The sequence below is a fragment of the Budorcas taxicolor genome, chromosome 17, assembly GCF_023091745.1.
Source record: "Budorcas taxicolor isolate Tak-1 chromosome 17, Takin1.1, whole genome shotgun sequence".
Classification (NCBI taxonomy): Eukaryota; Metazoa; Chordata; class Mammalia; order Artiodactyla; family Bovidae; genus Budorcas; species Budorcas taxicolor.
Window position 1 is genome coordinate 53,673,237 of NC_068926.1, and position 20,001 is coordinate 53,693,237.

General features: G+C 51.0%; 1 protein-coding gene and 1 non-coding gene across 2 annotated transcripts; both read right to left on the reverse strand.

Moving 5' to 3' along the window:
- Positions 1–5,016: 5,016 nt before the first annotated feature.
- On the reverse strand, positions 5,017–19,942 carry ORAI1 (ORAI calcium release-activated calcium modulator 1). The gene is made up of 2 exons (XM_052654696.1): positions 19,404–19,942; positions 5,017–6,037 (listed from the first exon to the last, which is right to left on the reverse strand). Exons 1-2 carry the CDS (start codon positions 19,704–19,706, stop codon positions 5,432–5,434), a joined length of 909 nt encoding a protein of 302 aa, XP_052510656.1. The 5' UTR covers positions 19,707–19,942; the 3' UTR covers positions 5,017–5,431.
- Positions 12,557–12,628, reverse strand: TRNAE-UUC (transfer RNA glutamic acid (anticodon UUC)). The gene has a single exon. It is a non-coding gene; the product is annotated as a tRNA-Glu (tRNA).
- Positions 19,943–20,001: the final 59 nt, after the last annotated feature.

Consider the following 20,001-nt stretch of genomic DNA (forward strand, 5'->3'; position numbering starts at 1 on the left):
ATGCAGGGGGCACAGGTTCAATCCTGGGTTGGGGAGCTAAGATCCCTCATGCTATCTGGTGTGGCCAAACAAACAAGCAAACACACACCCTCTTTTCCCTATAGACATCCTGCCCAGACCCTCCCACTCTGGGCTTATGGGATTGGACTCAGGTGGTCTGCTCACCCCAGAGTGCCCTTGAGTACCGATGTTTGCCCTGGCCCTCTACTTGCCCATCTGTCCTGTGGGGCCTTGTTCCACGCAGGCCCTCCTGGTGGGTATAAGTGGGGTCGAGCAGAGAGCACTGGTACAGCATCTTTGAAACGCCAGCTCCCACCACTCCTCACCCTTGCAGAGAGAACACCAGCACTTCAGGAGGAATTCAAACTGGAGTCACCCAACTGCTCGGACCGGTGCGGCTCCTGTTGGAGGAGCAAGTGGGGACACACCCTTGTCACCCTCAGAAGACACCTTACTCCTCCCAGCACTGGCTCATTCCTTCCCAGGAGGAGGCCAGTGCTTCTCTCCCCTGCTGGCCTTGGGGACCCTCTTGTTACTGCCTTTTTTCTTGGACCTCATCTCTGAGTGCACCAGAATAAAGAAGGACCCTGGTGGCAAGAGCCGGGCGCCTATGGTGGGTGGCGGTGGGAGGGGGGTGGTGTGTGTGCAGGGTCCCTTGGGAGGGATTTCAGGTGGAGAAGTGAAATGTCCCTATGGGCCACATGGATTTCCCTTGGGGCAAAGTGGGGTGGTGCTTCCACGTCTCTGATCTCTGATGAGATAACTGATCTCTGTCTCATTCCAGAAATGAGACCGAGCCTGCATCAGGCTCCACTCATCACTTAGATCCGGCATTGAAACGTGACCTGGCTTCTCACCCTAACATAGGAGCTCCCAACCTTGGAATCCTGTGGGAGATGTAAAAGCTAAGAATGCCCAGATTCCACACCCAGAGAGCCTCATTTGTTTAGGATGAGGCCTGAGCCTTCCAGAAGTTCCTCAGCTTGACTCTAGTGTGCAGCTGGGGCACAGAACCTCTGACTTACTGGCTTTGTGAACTTAAGCAAGTGACCTCAGTTGCCCGGTCTGTAAAATGGGAACCTCAGAGATCTCATGGGGGTGGGGGGGTGTTGTGAGGATCTGCTGGCAGATATAAAAACAGATAACATGAGGTTATTGAGGTGAATTGTAAGCAGATATCCACGAAAGGCTTTGCAAAATTTTGGACATTCCTGCAAGATAAGAGCAACTCTTACGTAATGTTTATGAACAGGAGTTCTGCAGTCAGACAGCTGCAGAATGTGAATCCCAGCACAGATTTCTTAGCTGTGTGTTCTTGTGTACATCACCCACCCTCTCTGTTCTCCAGGTTTCCTCTCGTAGTCTGGGACAATAATAGTACTTACCACCCAGAGTTTACTGCGGTACTGGAAGAATGGAATAAGGTGTGGTTCTAATGTGAGGGTGATTCTGCTCCCCTTCCTTCCCCAGGACATCTGGCCAAGTCTAGAGACACTTTCGGTTTTCACAACTGGCAGGGAAGAGTCCTACTGGTACCCAGTGGGTAGAGGTTGGGAACCTGCTGAACATGTTATAATGTAAACACTCCACAGAATTCAACCCAACCTCACTGGTATAAAACCATGAAAGAACCCTGAAATATGTGTTCATAAAGCCCTTGGCAAATGCCCACCACATAGTAAAGGGCTCAGAAAAGCGTTCACTGATATTGAGATTCTTTCTGCCATCAGAACCCTAAGCAGGTGGCCTGATCCACAGCAGGGTTCTCAGTCGGTACCTCTGAGGCCAGGAAGCTGAGTCTGGTTGCCTCTGGACACACCATTAACCAGATACAGAGCCACTCACTGCCAGGCCCAGTGCTGACAGCTTTACATGAGTGCTCTCTCATGATCCCTCAATGACCTATGAGATGTCCTGCTATTATTCATGTCATTTTAGAAGAAACTGAGGTTCAGGGAGGCTCACAAGTCACCAAATTAGAAAGTGCCTGTGCTTAAACTTAGGCCTGTCTGCTCAGACAGTTGAGAACAGGTGGCAGGGAGAACAGTAGCAATGTGTATAGACTTTTTTTTTTAAAGAAGTAGGGTGTGTTCTTGTTTATGTATAAAATCTCTAGATGGGATCAAAATATACTGGCAACTGTGATTATCTTTGTGGAGAATTGGGAACCTGGAAACAGGAGCAACAGCAATTTTTCACTGTATTTGGAACCTATGAACATATTATCTATTCCAAACATCCAACTGAAATTAAAGACTATTCTTTTAACTGCCCATGTTTTCCTCACAAGTTGCCTGCATTTGAGTACCTGGAGTGCTGGTTACAGAGAGATTCCAGGGAATTCCCTGCAGGTCCAGTGGTTAGGACTTGGCATTTTCAAGGCAAAAAGATTCCAGAGACGTACCCAGACCAACTTAAATTGGAATCCACATAGGGCAGATTCCAATAGATTGGAAATCCTCCTTTTACAAGCCAATCTGATGATTCCTGAGTTCAGCCAAGTTAAGAAAAGAAAACCAAACACTCAGGAAAAACTCCACCCAGACCACAGGTCTCTGCAGAAGCAGAGAGGTGGAAATCTCAGAGAAGGATGGAAGAAGATGCCCAGGTCTTCTCTGGGGAGCCAGTGATTTTTCATACAGGGGTACCTGCTCCACCCTACTCAGTCCCAGTCAGAGGGCCATCTGGGGACAGAAGAGGGGGTGGGTCTTGGTACATGTGATACAGGATGGAGGCTAGAGGCTGCAATAGGAAAAAGAAGGGCCCCCTTCCCAACTCAGCCCACCAAGCTGCTGTTGGCCACGTCCAAGTTTATACAGAAGGACAAGAGCTTAAGGAAGCCCACACGTGCATGTGTGCTAAGTTGCTGCAGTTGTGTCCGACTCTTCGTGACCCCATGGATTGTAGCTGGCCAGGCTCCTCTGTCCATAGGATTCTCCGGGAAATACTGGAGTGGTCTGTCATGCCCTCCTCTTGCAGATTCTTTACCTACTGAGTCACCTCGGAAGCCCAAGGAAGGCCACGCTTTCCTCCATGAACTCTCACTTCATTCAGTCAGAGCACTTTGTTTTTGTAAAACCACTTTCTATGTCAGGGTTATGGGACAGAACAGAGCTCTCAAACTCAAAGGCCCTCTGGGCCAGACAAGTAACATAGGAAGCTGGGCTGGTGTTGTGGTGGGGGCTGTGGCAAATTCATTTCCTGGGAAGAAGGAGCTGCAACTCAGCTCCTGTTCATTGTGGCTCTGCAAGAAGGTAGGCCAGTAATGCCACTGCTGGATCTTCCAATTTCTTCAGCAATGCCAAAATCAGCCGATGTAAGATTTCTGGGAGTGTCTAGGCTCCAAGCCAGACTTACTTCCAGGTTTGAATTCTGCCCAATAATTACTTACCCTCTTTAGACAACAATTTCTTGTCATCTGCAAAATGGAGATAAAATTCCTGCCAAAATGCACAACCAGATCATAAAAATGAGGAAATACCAGAGAATCTAGATGGAGGTTGCATTCTACAAAACCACTGGCTTAAACTCTTCAAAAATGTTATTAAAGAGGACAAAGAAAGGCTGTTCCAAATTAAAGATGACTAAAGAGGGACTTTCTTGACAGTCCAGGGGTTGAGACTTCACTTTCTACTGCAGGGGGTGCAGGTTCAATACCTGGCTGGGGAGCTAAGATCCCACATGCCTTGGGGACGAAAAACCAAAACATAAAACAGAAGCAATGTAGTAAAGGCAACCAAAGGGACATGACAACTCATTGCAATGCATGATCCTGGATGGGAAAATCACTGCAAGAGAGGACACAATGGGGATAAGAGCAAAATTGAAAACGTTGTATCAGATAACAGTATCACATCAACGTCAAATTTCCTGAATTTGATCACTGAACTGTGCTTATGTAGAGGAATGTGCTAGATTTTAGAAGGAAATCTGCAACTAACGCATATGGTTCAGAGGGAAACACATATTGTCATCCTCACTATTCAGTTTTGGTATCTGCAAATCTGTCTACTTGCTGAGGTCAAACAAGGTGACCCTCTGCCTTAGTTTCAACTCATGCTGTAAACATCTATCCTTTTCACAGCCTATTTAGCGACTGGGGATGAGGGGATGAGGGGATGATGGGGCCCCGAGCCACCTTCCCCACAGGCCTTCCCAGTCGTCCCAGAGTCAGCAGTGGCGCATCGCCATGGTAGAAATGCGCCCAGTGGCGCCTGGTCACCTGTCGGGGGTGCTGCTGACACATCCCCCCTGGCCACCACCCACCTCCACTTGAGGAGAGAGAGGCGAGGGGTGGAGGGAGGGCAGAGTTTTGGGGTTTTAAAAGCCCTCATATTTGGGGGCTTTTAAAAGTCGGTGATTTCACTATTAAAATGACCCCCAAGGGTAGCAACGAAGCACTGTTTACAGTGTTAGGAGCACAGGAAGAGTGGCATGCCTTACAGTGAACATACGTGTGTGTTACAAATAAGGGACAGTGCTGTTGTGTTAAGTTCAATGTTAAGCTATCTTTAAAAAATATATTTTAAGTAAGGTGTCTTTAAAAAGAAACATGCAGCGAGTTCCCTGGTGGTCCAGTAGTTAGGACTTTGCCTTTCAGTGCCCACAGTGGGTGCAGGTTCGATCGATCCCACATGCTGCCTGGCCAAAACACCGAAACAGAAGCAGTACTGTAACAAATTCAATAAAGACTTAAAAAATGGTCCATATCAACAACAACAAAAAAACTAAAAAAAAAAAAAAAAGTGACCAGATGCTCGCAGGAACCTAACCCCTTTCTCTTAGGAGCAGTGGTTCAGCATTCAATTAATTCAGTGTCCTGTAACTATAAAACAGAACGTGAATGGTAAGAACTGCCTACATAGACATTTCAGTTACTGCTCATGCAACTTTTTCAGATAGGTTGGAAATATCCCAAAACGTTGAAATTTTTTTTTTTTTTGCTTAGAGGCTCACCTGACTGGGCCACTGGGAGAAACGCCAGGCAGTTCAGACCCAACAAATACAGACACAAGAGGAGGTGTCCCTTATGAGTATATTTCTGTGTTCACACACGCGCACACGCACACAACCGACGCTGAACGGGGAGGGAGGGCAAGACGCAAAGAACAGGAGGCATCCAGGTGGTACCTGCTCGGGGGAGGAGGAGGGACAAAGGGAGCGTTTGTCCCCACTCTGGCTCCCGGTGGTGGCCTCTGAGCAGGAGGTGACCCTGGAGCTGGAAGAACAGGAAGTGCTTATTCTCTTAGAGGAAAGTTTCAAAGTGCAATAACTTCTCTTTAAAAAAAAAAACCCTCTTTCCTCCACTTTCTGCCCCCCGCCCCTGACGAAAGCCCAGCCCCCTGCACACGCTGTCCTTGAGGCTGGCGCAGGACAAGGTCGTGGGGAAGGGCATAAGGCCAAAGCTCTGAAATGCCCAGCCCAGGGAGGCTTAGGCATAGTGGCTACCCGGGGTCAGGGGGTGGTCCCCTCTGTGGTCTAGCTGGTCCTGCAGGCGGGCAAACTCGGCCAGTTCGTTGAGTTCCTGGAACTGTCGGTCCGTCTTATGGCTGACCAGTGAGCGGTAGAAGTGGACGGCAAAGACGATAAAGATCAGGCCAAAGGGGACCATGATGGTGGTGGAGGCGATGGCGGCGGCCTGGCCTGGGGTGATGCCACCGGTGCTGCTGACGTTGGCAGCCGCCTCGCCGGCTGGGGGTTTGCTGGTGGGCCGCAGCTGGTCTGGCTGCTTCTTGAGGGGCAAGAACTTGACCCAGCAGAGCAGCACGACCTCGGCCAGGAAGAGCAGCGTGCCGATGACGGTGGAGAAGGCCCAGGCCAGCTCGATGTGGCGGTGCATGCGTTCGTGAGGCGACTCCTTGACCGAGTTGAGGTTGTGCACGTTGCTCACGGCCTCAATGTTGGGCAGGATGCAGGTGCTGATCATGAGCGCAAACAGGTGCACAGCCACCAGCACCGTGGTGCAGGCGCTGAAGGCGATGAGCAGCCCCGGAGGGTAGTCGTGCTCAGCATCCAGTTGTACCTCCACCATTGCCACCTGGGGGGGAGGAGCGGGGAGAGGTGGGCTGAGTGACAAGGATGGTCACGGCTCAGAGGGTCTCCTCCCATCAGGCTCTGGTCCCTGGGTAAGTCACTCTGAGGCCTCTCTGAGCCTCAGCTTCTGTTATCTGTATAACGGGGATGATAGACCCACCCACTTAGGTTTGAGAAATGGCAGAAAGTACTGATAAAGAGAAAAGGCTCGAGGCCAGGCTGCCTGGATTTGAATCCCAGTTCTGCTACTCTTGAGCTGTTTACCCTTGGGAAAGTCACTGAACCTCTCTGAGCCTCAGCACTTTTATTTGTAAAATAGGGACATCATATCAGTTCATAGGCTCATTTTAACAATTAAATGAGAGTTCCTAGTACTGGACTTCCCTGGTGGCTCAGATGGTAAAGAATCTGCCTGCAACACAGGAGACCTGGATTTGATCCCTGAGTCGGGAAGATCCCCTCAAGGAGGAAATGGCAACGCACTCCAGTATCTTGCCTGGAGAATTTCACGGACAGAGAAGTCTGGCAGGCGATAGTCCAGACAGTCCCAAAGAGATGGACACAACTGAGCAACTAACACTTTCAGTACGTGACAAACACCCTCCAAATAGTAGTCACCACAAATGGTTAAAATGGTAAGTTGTATGTAAATTTCACTATGACTAAAAAAAGAGTTTACATTAATGAAAAAAGGCATCCTCCCTATTGGAGCCACACTCCCATCCCCAAGGAGAGGTTTCTTCTTGCCTTGCTCTGGGCATAAGAGGAGGCGTGGGGTGAAGAGATGAAGGCCCTCCCAGGTCATACCAGGCCCTTTCTGAGAACACAGAGCACCAACCACAAAGGAGTCAAGAGAGGCTTCCCAGAAGAGACGGGCTGTGACGGCTGTGACGGGTGCTGCAGTGCAGACTGCAAGCCCTGGGGCCATCTCCTCCTCCGGCCCCAGCACTGGGCTCAGAGCCCCACGGCTGACGTACTAGCTGCTCCCCAGTTCCTGGAGACCTGTGGATCTGGGGTTACCAGGGGCATGCTCCAGGCCCCGCCACCCACCTCCTCTCACCTGGGCCTTGCAAATCACCCCCATGTAAAGAAGCCAGCTCATCAGACCTGGGCTGGGAGAAGCGGGTGGTGGGCACACTGCCAGGGGCTGCCTGCCGAGGCCAGAGACTGGGGCGCAAGTGCCAATGGCAATACCATTAAGGAGAATGACCCTTTATAAAGGGTTTGCTGTGTATGTGCCAGGCTCAGAAGGGGGAGGGCTGAGGCTAAAATGTACCCACAAGCTCCATACCTGCCCTGATCCCTCCTTACTCCTGGGGAGGGAATGGGCTCCTTCCTTCCAGCTTTCTTGTCTGTAATACCTGGCCCTGTCTGATTTCATTTCTTGTACCTCTTCGGCCTTCTGAGGCCTGGAAAGGCAATGTGGGGCAGTAGTTAGGAGCATGGGCTCTGGAGCCAGGCTGCCTGCTTCCAGCCCTGACTCCTCTGCCCTTTATTAGGCTATGTGACTCTGGCAAGTTCCTTCAACTTTCTGAGCCTCAGTTTCCTCATCTGTGGGGGGGGGGGGGGGGAAAGGAGGACTATAGGGGCAATTCCCTGGCACTCCAGGGTTAGGACTCAGCAATTTCACTATCAAGGTTTGATCCCTGGTCAGGGAACAAAGATCCTGCACGCTGCACAGCATGGCTGAACTAACAAAAAGCCCAGGGACTTCCCTGGTGGTCCAGTGGCTAAGACTCCATGCTCCCAATGCAGGGGCACTGGGTTTGATCCCTGGTTGGGGGGAACTAGATTCCGAGTGCCACATGCCAACAATCTGCATGCTGCTACTAAAGATTCCATGTGTTGCAATGAAGACTGAAGATCTTGAGCACCACAACTAAGACTCAGTGCAGCCAAACAAATAAATATTAAAAAAAAAAAAAAAACCACACAGAATACTAGTATATAACTCAGAGAGTTGTGAGGACTGAATTAATCCCACATCAAATCCTTGGGCTGCCTGACAGCTCAATTGGTAAAGAATCTGCCTGCAATCAAACCAGGAGACCCTGGTTTGATTCCTGGGTTAGGAAGATCCGCTGAAGAAGGGATAGGCTACCCACTCCAGTATTCTGGCCTGGGGAACTCCATGGACTGAATAGTCCATGAGGTCTCAAAGAGTCAAACTGATTGCATGACTTTCACTTCACTTCAAATCCTTAGTGCCTGGCCTAGAGTAAACCCTCAATAAAAGGAGCTTTATTAGTATTGTTGTAATTCAGTTAAAAAACTTCACTCCCAATCCCAGCATCTCTATATGAAACTCCTCTGCCTGGGCTGGGTTTCTATCCCCCAACCTGAGCTGAGGACACCAAAGCCAAATTGGCAAACCTGAGTTTTGGCTCCAGAATCACCACTGCTTCCCCCTGGGTAACCTTGGTCAAGACTCTTCCCTTTGTCTCTGACAAAGGAGGGGATGTGGCAAGGTTAAGGTCACCATCTAGAGGTGATTTGGGGTCAGATACTTTGAGAATCTGGTGAAAATACTGGATATTTCTTAAGACACCCAGGTATATATAGTCATAGGGCTTTTCAGACAATTTCTACAGGATTCGCAGACTTTTGTCTTGGAATTCCCACAATTGATGGTTGTATAAACTTCTCAGCCCAGGAGTTTGTAAAATGTTTTAAGTTCACATAAATCTGGGGCAGTGCGCCATGAGGATTTGGGCCATTTTTAGGATCACTGGTGGCCTAAGGCCAATGCTGAGATTTCTTAGCACTTAGGGCATCAGGGCACGGCGGGTTAAGGGCTGTACCCCGGGCTCCCTGGTTTCTGTCCTCAGGCCTGATCATGCTGGAAAAGGGGAGAGCACCTCCAGCAGGGCATACCTCCTGCCTCCTCCCCACCCCTGGCACTTCCTCTTCCTGTTTTGGCTTGCTACCCCGGAAGCTGAAACTGGAGAAAGGACGAGCAGGAGAGCCAGCTGCTTAGCTGCTCTAGGCCCACGGGCTATTTTTTCACTCACTGGAAATGTCCAGACCCATCAGGTACATGGGGCCCAGAGCTGGGTGCCTATATGCGGAGGGGAGGGGGAACATGCCAACATATACAGTCACCAATCTGTTCCCTTAAACCTGGTATCTCTACCTCTAGAGAGCCATTAAGAGTAAACTGCCTCCTCCACTGGTAAGCTCTCAATGCCACAGGGGTTGAAGAGGTGAAGTCCTTGCCACAAGGATTCAAACAGATTAATGAATAAAAGCCCTTAGCATAAGACCTGGCATGCATATATACATCTATATTACACTTAAATAAAGCGTCAGTGATGGATACATGTATATGTATGGCTGAGTCACTCCGCTATACACCTGAAACTATCACAACATCGTTAATCGGCTATGTGTGTGTATGTGTGTGTGTGTGTGTTAGTCGCTCAGTCGTGACCGACTCTGCGACCCCATGGACTGTAGCCCGCCAGGCTCCTCTGACCATGGGATTTCCCAGGCAAGAATACTGGAGTGGGTTGCCATTTCCTCCTCTGGGGGATCTTCCCGACCCAGGGACTGAACTCACGTCTGTCTCCTGTGTCTCCTGCATTGGCAGGCAGATTCTTTACCACTGAGTCACCTGGGAAGCCCATCAATGATAATTAGCAACACCATTATTACGTTTTCACAAATGAGGAAACTGAAGCTCAGAGAGGTGAAGTCAGCAGTCCCAAGCGTTATTCTGCTGTTGAGTGGAGGATCTATACTTAAGTCCACTTAGCTCTAAAGCCCGTGTGCAAAGGGGTTAACAGCATTTTCCTCACACCTGCTACTACAGACTGAATGTCTGTGAACACTCTAAATTCATATTTGAAATCCTAACCCCCAGGGTGGTGTTAGGAGGTAGGGCCTTTGGGGTGATTAGGTCATGAGGGTGGCGCCCTTGCAATAGGATTGGCACCCTTATAAAAGAGAACCCCCAGAGACCCCCTCACCGCTCTTGCCCTGTGAGAACACAGCAAGTAGTAAGACAGTGTCTGTGAACTAGCAAGTCAGCCCCTTACCAGATGCTGCGTTTGTTGGCACCTTGATCTTAGACTTCTAGCCTCCTGAACGGTGAGAAATAAATATCTGTTGTTTATAAGCCACCGGGGCTGTGGTATTCTGTTTTAGCAGCCCAGACAGACTAAGACAATCACCAAGGAGATTAAATGAGGTCTTGACATGTTTTTAACAAAGGGCCAGCCCACAGAAGGTACTCAATAAATCTCAGTTAAAAAGAAAAACACAGGGCTTGAAGTGGAAGACGAATAGCTCCTGGATGCCCTCAGCTGAGGCTGGTGAGAGCTGACCCCACGTTCTGTCCCCTAGGGAGGGGGAGGGGCTCAGACGCCCCACTCTGGACCCAGTCTGCCTCTTTCTAAGGCTGTCCCTGCTAGAAACCCCAGGTGGAAGGAGAATGTGTGCCCCAAAGCACAGCTGACCACCGCAGCGGGACAGGAAGCACTGCTGCCACACCATTTGTCACGCCCCAGAGCCAGAACACTGCAGCTGCTGGGACACACCTGGCCAGGGGACTCCAAAACTTCCCCTGAGGTCCTAAGCTGGGAGGAGGGGGTTAGGTAGGCTGGGCAGCTCAGCGTGTGAACCGAGCTCCTTCAAGGAGGAGGATGGGCTCCAGAAGAAGCCCCATCGACTGTGCTGGGCCCTACAGTTCCTGGAACTTGACCACACTGGTTGGCTCTAGGTACTGTCCCCACCTGGGGGACCAAGCTCCATGTCCTGGCGCTGTGGGAAGGAATGGCTGACACAGATCAGGTCTCCTGATGAGAACTGTTCACAAGCAGAAAAACGACTGCTTTTTTCAGAATGTGTCCCACTTGGGAAATCTCCCCAAGAGTAGGGAGGGTAAAGCCAGGAGGGCCTCGTGGAATCTGGCAGGCGACTCCCAGGGCCCCAGCTGAGTCCCAGAGAGAGATCAGATCAGATCAGATTGCAAGCAGCTTCGCAAGGTAAATATAGCCAGAGTGCTGGGCCGTTAACCCAAAATAAACAGCTCCCAGCCAGCCACGGGCCTGCTTAAACCTGGACACATGGGTTCTAAAGGGTGAGGAGGGGTGAGGGACCACCAGCCCCACGTCACCCTGGTCCGTGGACCTCCGATGCCTCCCTCCCCCGCCCCCCACTGGGACATCAAACCTCACCCATGGGCTAAGAGGCGCCTGTGATCCCAAGAAGGGTAGGGCCTGGCTGGCTTTGCCAGGTGTCTGCCCACCACACCCGGATGCCAACCACCTCTCCTCACTCCTGCTGGGCTCCCTGGAGACCCCCTGCCACCTGGCGCCTAGAAGGCTGGGCCCCTCGGAGGCAGCCCTCCCATGCCTGGCTCGACCCGGGCGCCCAACAGCTGGGAGACATAACTCTGCCTTCCCCAGCCTGCGCTTCTCCTGATCACTCAGGCCGCCAAGCCACAGTCACCCCAGGTCACCCAGGGCCATCTGAGCCTGCGGCCCCCACCTCAGATACAAACCATCTATTAAGAGAGGATTGAGGGCTCCTCTAAGAGTTTACAAACTTTTCTGACCACTACAGCGCAGTATTCCAAAGGTTTCCATAAATAGACACATACCCACTTATAACAGAAACAAGTTTCCCCAAACAATAATTATCTTTAAAGCATGCTAATCCAGTCTACTCTTACAACACGTGACACATGCGGCTGCTTTCTACTTCATTCCACTCTTCTTCCAATAAAAATTAAAATGCTGGTGGCGACTCACTTCTTGTCACGAGTCACTAACAGGCTGAAGCTGCAGGAGGGAGCAGAGAACGGGCCTAGTCTTCTGTTCATCTGGCTAATTTCGAGCACCTCCGGTCTCTCTCAAGTCACCTCTGTTCCAGGGCGCTCCAAGTGAGGATGGGGCCATTCATTCAATCACAGACAATTTTTTTTTTCCTTTGGTGGTGCTGTGAGGGTTATGGGACCTCAGTTCACTGATCGGGGATCGAACCTGCACCCTGACTAGCACAAGAGCCAAGTCCCAACGACTGGACTGCCAGGGAATTGCCCTTACGAACTTACTGAGAACTTTTTTCTCTAAGTTTTTCTGAGAACTGACTATGTGCTTGGAGGATCTTGTGGCTCTGCTGGAGACAAAGAAAGCAGGAAGACAGAAGGAAGAATCCCTGCCTCAGGGAGGATGACAGGCACTGAAGGTGTAGGGAGGTATTTTCAGATGGTGATAAGCAACGCTCCTCCATTGCTGCACTTGCCAAACACGTTCTGAAGATGTAACGACATGTCCGGTTTCCTCCACTCTACTTTCCTGCTTCTCTAGCTTCCCCACACTTCCCTTGTCCCTCCAGGGGCCTTAGGAAACGAATGTTAAAGGAATGAATGAAGGTCAGAATTGACCCAGGGTCTCTAAAGTGCCTGAAGACAATCCTACGTGATCCATTGGAAACCAGAAGACCATAGGAGAACTCTCATGACATTCCTTTTTTGGCTCATCCTTTAAACTTTTCAATATTGTGTCTTTACTTACTTTAGTTCCCCAACCAGGGATTGAACCTGGGCCCTGGCAGTGAAAGTGCTGAGTCCTAACCACTGGACCACCAGGGAAGTTCCTATGTACCTTAAAAGAATTCATTTTTTAAAAAAATTTTTAGTTTTTGGCCATGCTGTGTGACTTGAGGGATCTTAGCTCCCCAACCAGGGCTCAAACCCACAACTCCGGCAGTGGAAGCACAGGGTCTTAACCACTGGATCGCCTATGTACCTTTTAATACTCACGCTTTACTAGCAACTCATATCATACATTACCATATATCTATGTATGAATACTAAGTCTAATGTTGACAATATTTTGAGTGGGGTGTGCACTCAAAGTGTTGTTGGAGACCATCACCTAGACCAGGGGTCGCCAAACTGGCCTGCAATGTACTTTCTGCAAAGGAAGTTCTATTAGCACATAGCCACGCCCACTCACTCGCTAAGGTCGGTGACTGCTTTCAAGCCAGAACAGAACTGAGGACAGGTTTCCCCCGTAATGTATCTCTGAAACCATTCACGAGCTGAAATGGCCTAAAGGGATGGAGCAATTACCTTAGGAGATATTTTGCGAACATATGCACAAATAAACTGAGATTAAAGCACTGATGCTCACAGCTCAGAGCTCTGACAGCTTGATGCCGAGATGCTGAGTGTGATTCCTGGGAAAGGAGCTTGGTGGCATCAGTCTTACCCCTCAGGGTGCATGCTGCCTCTACAACTGCTAGCTGCAAACTAAATGCTGCATGCTGTTTCCGACTTTCACCATTTTTTGGTAAAAGTAAAAATTCTCTTTGGGTTTCTTTCAGGCTAGTGAAAACAGGTACAAATGCAGGTCTTCTGTAAAATCGAGGAGGTGTAAAGTGATCTTGTGAAAAGTGGGGGGGACACCTGTAGTTACCACTGAGACCGTGTGGCCAGCAAAGCTGAAAATATTTACTTCACAGAAAAAGGTGGCCCATTTTGGGTTAGATCAATGCTCCTAAAAAGGAATATCAAACCACGGTCCCAGAGGATTCTCCTCTGAAGAGTTTGTGGTTCTATCAGTTTGGGGCATTCCCTTCTGGGAAGCATATTAAAGGCCCCCTGAGAAGAAGTTCCACCAGAGAGAAACTTGCTCTTGTTTAACTTTTCTCAGAAGTTTTAGGGCTTCCCTGGTGGTCCAGTGGGTAAGCCTCTGTGCTTCCACTGCAGGGGACATGGGTTCAATCCCAGACTGGGGGACTAAGATCCCCCATGCTGCACAGCCTGGCCAAGAAATTTAAAAAGTGTAAACTGTCACAGTTTTTATTAACATTATTAATTAATTTATTTATTGGCAGCACTATGTCCTTGGACTGCAAGGGGATCCAACCAGTCCATTCTAAAGGAAATCAGTCCTGAATATTCATTGGAAGGACTGATGCTGAAGCTGAAACTCCAATATTTTGGCCACCTGATGTGAAGAGCTGACTCATTGGAAAAGACCCTGATGCTGGGAAAGACTGAAGGCGGGAGAAGGGGACGACAGAGGACGAGATGGTTGGATGGCATCACTGACTCGACGGACATGAGTTTGAGTAAGCTCCAGGAGCTGGTGATGGACAGGGAAGCCTGGGGTGCTGCAGTCCATAGGGTCACAAAGAGTCGGACATGACTGAGCAATTAAACTGAACGTGGCATGTTGGACCTTAGTTCCCTGGCCAGGGATTGAACCTGCGTCCCCTGCAGTAGAAGGGCGGAGTCTTAACCACCAAGGATGCCCCATAAACTGTCAGTTTTATTTCTACAAGGGAACTCCTTCCCAACACTGATTACCACAGTGTCACCTTGGGAGACCCTAGAACTCTCCTTCACCAGCCCTGGACCCAGAAACCAGCAGAGCTCAACACAGACCCTGGCTGAAAACCCCAGACATGTGCACAGGCACTTGTGAAGTTTTCCAAGAGGCTTCTCAGCTAGGCAGGGAGTGCCTTTCCCTTGGGGCATTTAACAAAATTCCATTTATACCGACTCAGCCTACAGAAGGATCCATCTGTAAGACTTCGAAGACCCAGTTTTCAGCCAGCTACATGGAACGTGGCGAGAGGGTGATTGAGTGGAAAAGGCTCCAAGTCAGACAGACCATGGCTTGAAATCTACTAGCTGGATGATCGCAACCTCAGTGAGCCTTTTAGTTTCCTCACCTACAGTGCATACCCTTAAGGACTGTTCTGAGGATTAAAAAATGAATGGAAAAAAAAAAGGTCCAGGCTCATGCCTGGCGTTCAGTAAATAGTAACATCATCAACATTATTCAAGAATTCATCACGGGACTTCCCTGGTGGTCTAGCAGTTAAGAATCAGCCTTCAAATGCAGGAGACTTGGGTTTAATCCCTGGTCAGGGAACTGAGATCCCACATGGTATACTGCAACTAAGACTCAACTCAGCCAAAAATAAATAAATGAATAAACATATTTAAAAAATTCATCATGGAACTCTTTTGCTCCAAAGTCTTCCCTGGCTCCCCACTGCCTATATCAGAAGGCCTTGCACTGTCTAGTCTGGAAAGATTCACCTTCCTCTACTATCCCTGGACATGGCTTCAACTCCAGCCACACCAGACTCTCTGCCTTTCCTACCCTAAGACCTTATCATTTCTCATCCTTGTAACTTTGCTCCTGATGCCTCCTCTGATATAGGGTTCTTTCTCAGCTCTACTCTACCACCCTTAAGGCTTAGCTGGAATCACATTCTTCTAAACCAGTTAACTCTCATAAAAGCAGTCCCAGGAATTTCCTAGCAGTTTCAATGCCGTGAGCCTGGAGTTCAATCCCTGGTCAGGAAACTAGGATCCTGCATACTGCGTGGCCAAAAAAGAGTAGTCTCAGCATTATGGGGACAAGGGTGAGCGAGTTTCTGTCACACCTGGACCACGTATATTTTAAGTGCTTTGCAAATACAAATGAACCATCACACTGACCCATTGAGGTTGGTTATTGCTATTACTCCCATTTCACAGCTGAGGAAACTGAGGCCCGGAGACATTAAGCAACTTCCCCAGCATCTCTAAGCGGCACAGTTCTAAGCGGCAGAGCAGGGATCTGGATGCCACTCAAGCAGTCTGGCTCCAGGGTCTCTGTCCTTTACTTCACTCTACAATACTTGAGCCTCCCAACTCAGTCCTTCCATCATTCTCTCTGGTGCTTCCTCTCCCGCAGCAGTGAGGCTACACCACAGTCACAGGGCCTGGAAGCTTCCCAGCCAGGTAACCTCAGACAAGTCATTCACTGGGCACTCACCCTCACTCCCCATTCTGAAGCTCACAAGACATGGTTGAAGGAGAGTACTTAGCAGGTGTCAACCTATTCCAAGATCCTAATCAACAGTGGTAATATTTACCACTAGTACTTAGCACCATGAGGAGTAATACTAATTTCTTACTCATCTCCATGCCCCCTGAACTCCCAACATGTCACAGAGGCTCAATAACATCTTATGATTTGAGCCCTTCCTTCCAACTCATTTTCAGACAAATGCCAAGCTGCTTCTGAGCCCGCTCTGGAACCTGGGAACAAAAGGGTGCTGGCAAGCAGAGAACTTGAGGCAGATAATCCAAAAATAATTGATCCCAGGTCATGGAAAGCATTTTGTTTATGGCAACAGGCTGACCTTCCCAATTATCTTCTGCTTAGGCTAACATTACAGGCTGCCCTCCCCAGGAAACCAAGATTGTTGTGTGTGCGCGTGTGCACTTGCCATAGCCCCCAGGGGACAGGGTCAGGCCGAGGCTGGCTGCCTCTTGCTGACAGGTAAACTGAGGCAGGGGTGGCCTGAATCACAGCACCCTAAGCTCAAGGAGCACCTGCAGACTGCTGATCCTCTGCTACATCCTGGGCCCTTGGTTTTAGAGACTGGATGCTGAACCCAGACAAGGTGTGCTATTTCCAGAAGCTCCATCAGGAGTGGGATGCTTGTCTGTAGACCAGAGAGGGCTCACCTAAAGGTCCATCATCAGATCCTGACAATTCCTCAACCCTTTGTGGGTCCAAGTGAACCTTGTAATGACTCTTCATGCAAGTCCATGGAGGAGCAGAATATGTGTTTCCTTTGTACACACGAGAAAACTGCCCCCAAAGAGTAAAGGCACTTGCCTGAGGTCCCATTGCCTATCCCCTCAGCACATCAGGGCAGCTGTCCAGGCCTTTCTGCCCAGGAAAGGGGAGTCTCTCCATGCCCTCCAGGCTCCTGGGAGACCTTCCCTCAATTTCACCTTGTGCGCAGCTGAGTCTGGCAACCTCACCAACTCTCTACCCCTTGGAAATCAAAGGTCACATCATATCACTTCTTCTGGGTTTCCCAGTCTCTCAGAAGGAAGCCCTCTGGGGGCAGGAAGTTGGTTGTGCTGACTCACAGGCCAAGGGAGAGTAGTCCAGGAAACCTGCTCACTCCGTTTCCATAGCACCTGTCTGCATGGCACCCCTTCCTCTCTGAGGCTCATTCACAAGGCTGAGTGCCTGTGGTGGGGGGCAGGGTGCAGGCGGACCTGTCCTCTTGAGCCCTTCTCTCCACCCCAACTCCATCTCTCCCCCTTGTTTGCAGACTCGTGGCAGATGCAGATACTCTCTTGTTAAGTGCCTTCCCAGAATGGAAGTGGGCACGGGATTCAGCCTTCCCTGCTGGCAGAACTTTGGGGATTTCATCGCTGGAGCCAGGAAGCCTTCTCCACCCGAGCTGGGTAGCATAAAGGTCCCCAAGAGACAGTCTGGTTGAGTCAAGGCCCACCAAGTGCCACAGGCCGCCCCTGCAGCCTGACTTCCCCACACTGTTTTTAGCAAGAGGAAGAGGGAGGTGACATCTGATCAGAAGGCCCGGCTTCTAAGAGACGACTCAAGAAGGCAGAAAAGCTTCACCCGTTGCCTCCTCACTGCTCCTGGCATGGGAAGGGGCCTGGGCAGCTATGGATTTACCACCCCAAGAGAAACGGGAACAGGCACCCCACCATCTGAAACAATTCACTGCTGTGAAGAGCTGACAGCCGCTGTTGTCACTCCCTTCCCCCTAACTGTAACATTTTATTTTCCTCAAGAGAAGTTTTTCTGCTCTATTTCTCATTCCCTACAAGGCCTGGTCCTAAGAGATCCCTGGCAAGACGGGGCTCAGAGCTCCATACACCACAAATTGCATAAGTGTCCAAGAGAGTTCTGCATACCAGCCAACCTGGGTTCAAATCCTGCTCCAGCAAGAGAGCTGTGTGGCCTTGGGAAGGTCCCATACCAAAATTACCTCCAAGCGCAGTGGAGGACTTAGTGCGTCAGTTAGGGCATCTACACTGTGCAAAGCACCTGGTGGGCGCTTGGCTAAGTGTCAGCTGTTCCTAGAATTTGGGGCTGATGGAACAGAATCCTTTCCTATAGACCTAAACTAAAAACTAGAGTGACACTTCTTACAAACACACACATTCTATCCTTCCCTCTCAAAGGCTTCCTTGATTAAATTTTTTCAAAGAAAAAATTATTTATTTGGCTGTGCCACATCTTAGTTGTGGCACATGAACTCTTAGTTGCAGCATGTGGGATCCCTGACCAGGGATCAAACCTGGGCCCCCTGCATTGGGACAGTGGAGTCTTAGCCACTGGACCACCAGGGAAGTCCTCGATTAAATGCTTAAAGTCAGAGAAACTCCTGAGAAGCAGCCTTCATTCATCAATTGAGGAATCAATCAAGGCCCACAGAGGGATTTGTCCGAGGTTGCACAGGCAGCCAGGGCAGACTCAGGAAAGCGCGTCCCCTACCTCAGACAGCTAGTCTTGCCACCATGGCCCCGGGTGCTCTAGGCCTGCTTAGGGCTTCTAAAAGGTTCTCACTTCTTGCATCACCCACGAGTTTGTGGAGCCCAGGGAGAGTCCCAGATACACTCCCTTCCCAAGAAAATGCAAAGGGTGCAGCCACTCCCTCCCCCAAGGTCAAGAGCTTAGCTCACTCGCCAGTGAGGCAAGAGTGCTCTGGGCTAAAAACCTTGGGGGAGGGGGGGCAGACCCCATCCATGCTGAGATCAGGACTTATTCTGTAGCTGTCCTGAGAGACTCCAGGATTCCCAGCCTGAAGGCATCCTCAGAGCCACTTCTCAGCCCAACCTGCAGCCTCACCTACCCCACCCGCCAGAGGCTGGTTCTCACTCCAACCCAGCACACAAGGAGGTGGGGGTGGGGGTAGGGGCGGAGGGGGGAAACTAAGCCTACCCCCAACATCGAGAAAGAGCCCATTCAACGGGAACATGTCCCACCCTCCTCCCCCACACCCAGTGACTCAGTGGCAAGTTTCTGGAGCAGAAACTGAGGGTGGGGAGTGGTTGTCAAACCCCCAGGCTGAGGCCCTCGGAAAATACAACAGGAGAAAGGGTATCAGGAAATCCCCTCTACTAGATAATAAAGGAAGCTGGCCAATTCCTTCTGGCCTCAAGTGTGGGGGCACTAGGGAGATGGCTCAGGGGTCCTTCTCCTCCCAACCTTCTGACACCTGCTCCCAAAGAGATCAGACTACTTACGTCAGTTTCCCTTCCACTTCAACATGCCTGGGACTCTTCTTACATCTACGTCGAGCATCCTGCTGTTTCTCTCTCCTCGCCGCATCAAGCTTGCCCATCTGAGCCCCCCAACCCTGGACATTTGTATGATACCCAACCTCCCACTACGGGTGTCACTTGTCCGCCTCTCATGTCCAGCACCTCCGGCCCTCCCAGCGTCCACGACAGCTTTCTCCCAGCTCTTCCCTTCACCCTCACACCATCTAGCCCTCCCAGCCAGCTCCCCTGTGCGCCCCGTCGGGGCTGTGGGAGGCAGCGGCCAGGATCTGAGAGGGGGCAGGGCAGGGCGGCCAGAGCTCACCATGGCGAAGCCGGAGAGCAGAGCCGAAGTCCGGCTGGAGGCTTTGAGCTTGGCGCGGCTCAAGTAGAGTTTGCGCCAGGACAGCGCCTGCATCGAGTGCTCGTTGAGGCTCATCACCTCGGAGTAACTTTGGCCGATCCAGTCCGGGTAGGTGACGGCGGGCGGCGGCGGCGGCGGCGACCCCGGGGGCTCCCCGTCCCCGCTGCGGCGGCGGCTCCGGCGGCTGCCGCTGGTGCTGTTGCCGCCGCTGAGGGGAAGCTCGGGGCTGTTGCTGCTCGGGGGCGGGGCGGGCTCCGGATGCATGGAGCACGCTGCAAAGGCGCGGGCCGGCCCGGGCGCCTGCTAGGGCAGTGGCCCCCACCCCGCGCCGCACCTCCGCCTCCGCTTGAGGAAGCCGCCGCCTGGCCCCAGCGCGGGTCCGGCCTCAGCCGGCTGGCCGCCAAAAGCAAATAGCTCGAAGAAGCGACTACAGCACAAAGTTACAGGGCCCCGGTGCCTTGCAAAAGCCCGGGGCAGCAGAGACGAGAGCCTGCGCTCAAGCAAGCGTCCCGGATCCCCGGACCCGGACCCTCGGCGAGCGACACGATTGGCCGCCGCC

Coding starts and splice junctions, on each gene's coding strand:
- ORAI1 (XM_052654696.1), bottom strand. CDS start 19,706: ATGCATCCGGAGCCCGCCCCGCCCCCGAGCAGCAACAGCCCCGAGCTT. Junction 6,038..19,403: donor TGCTCTCCGGCTTCGCCATG/GTGAGCTCTGGC, acceptor CCTCCCCCCCAG/GTGGCAATGGTGGAGGTACA.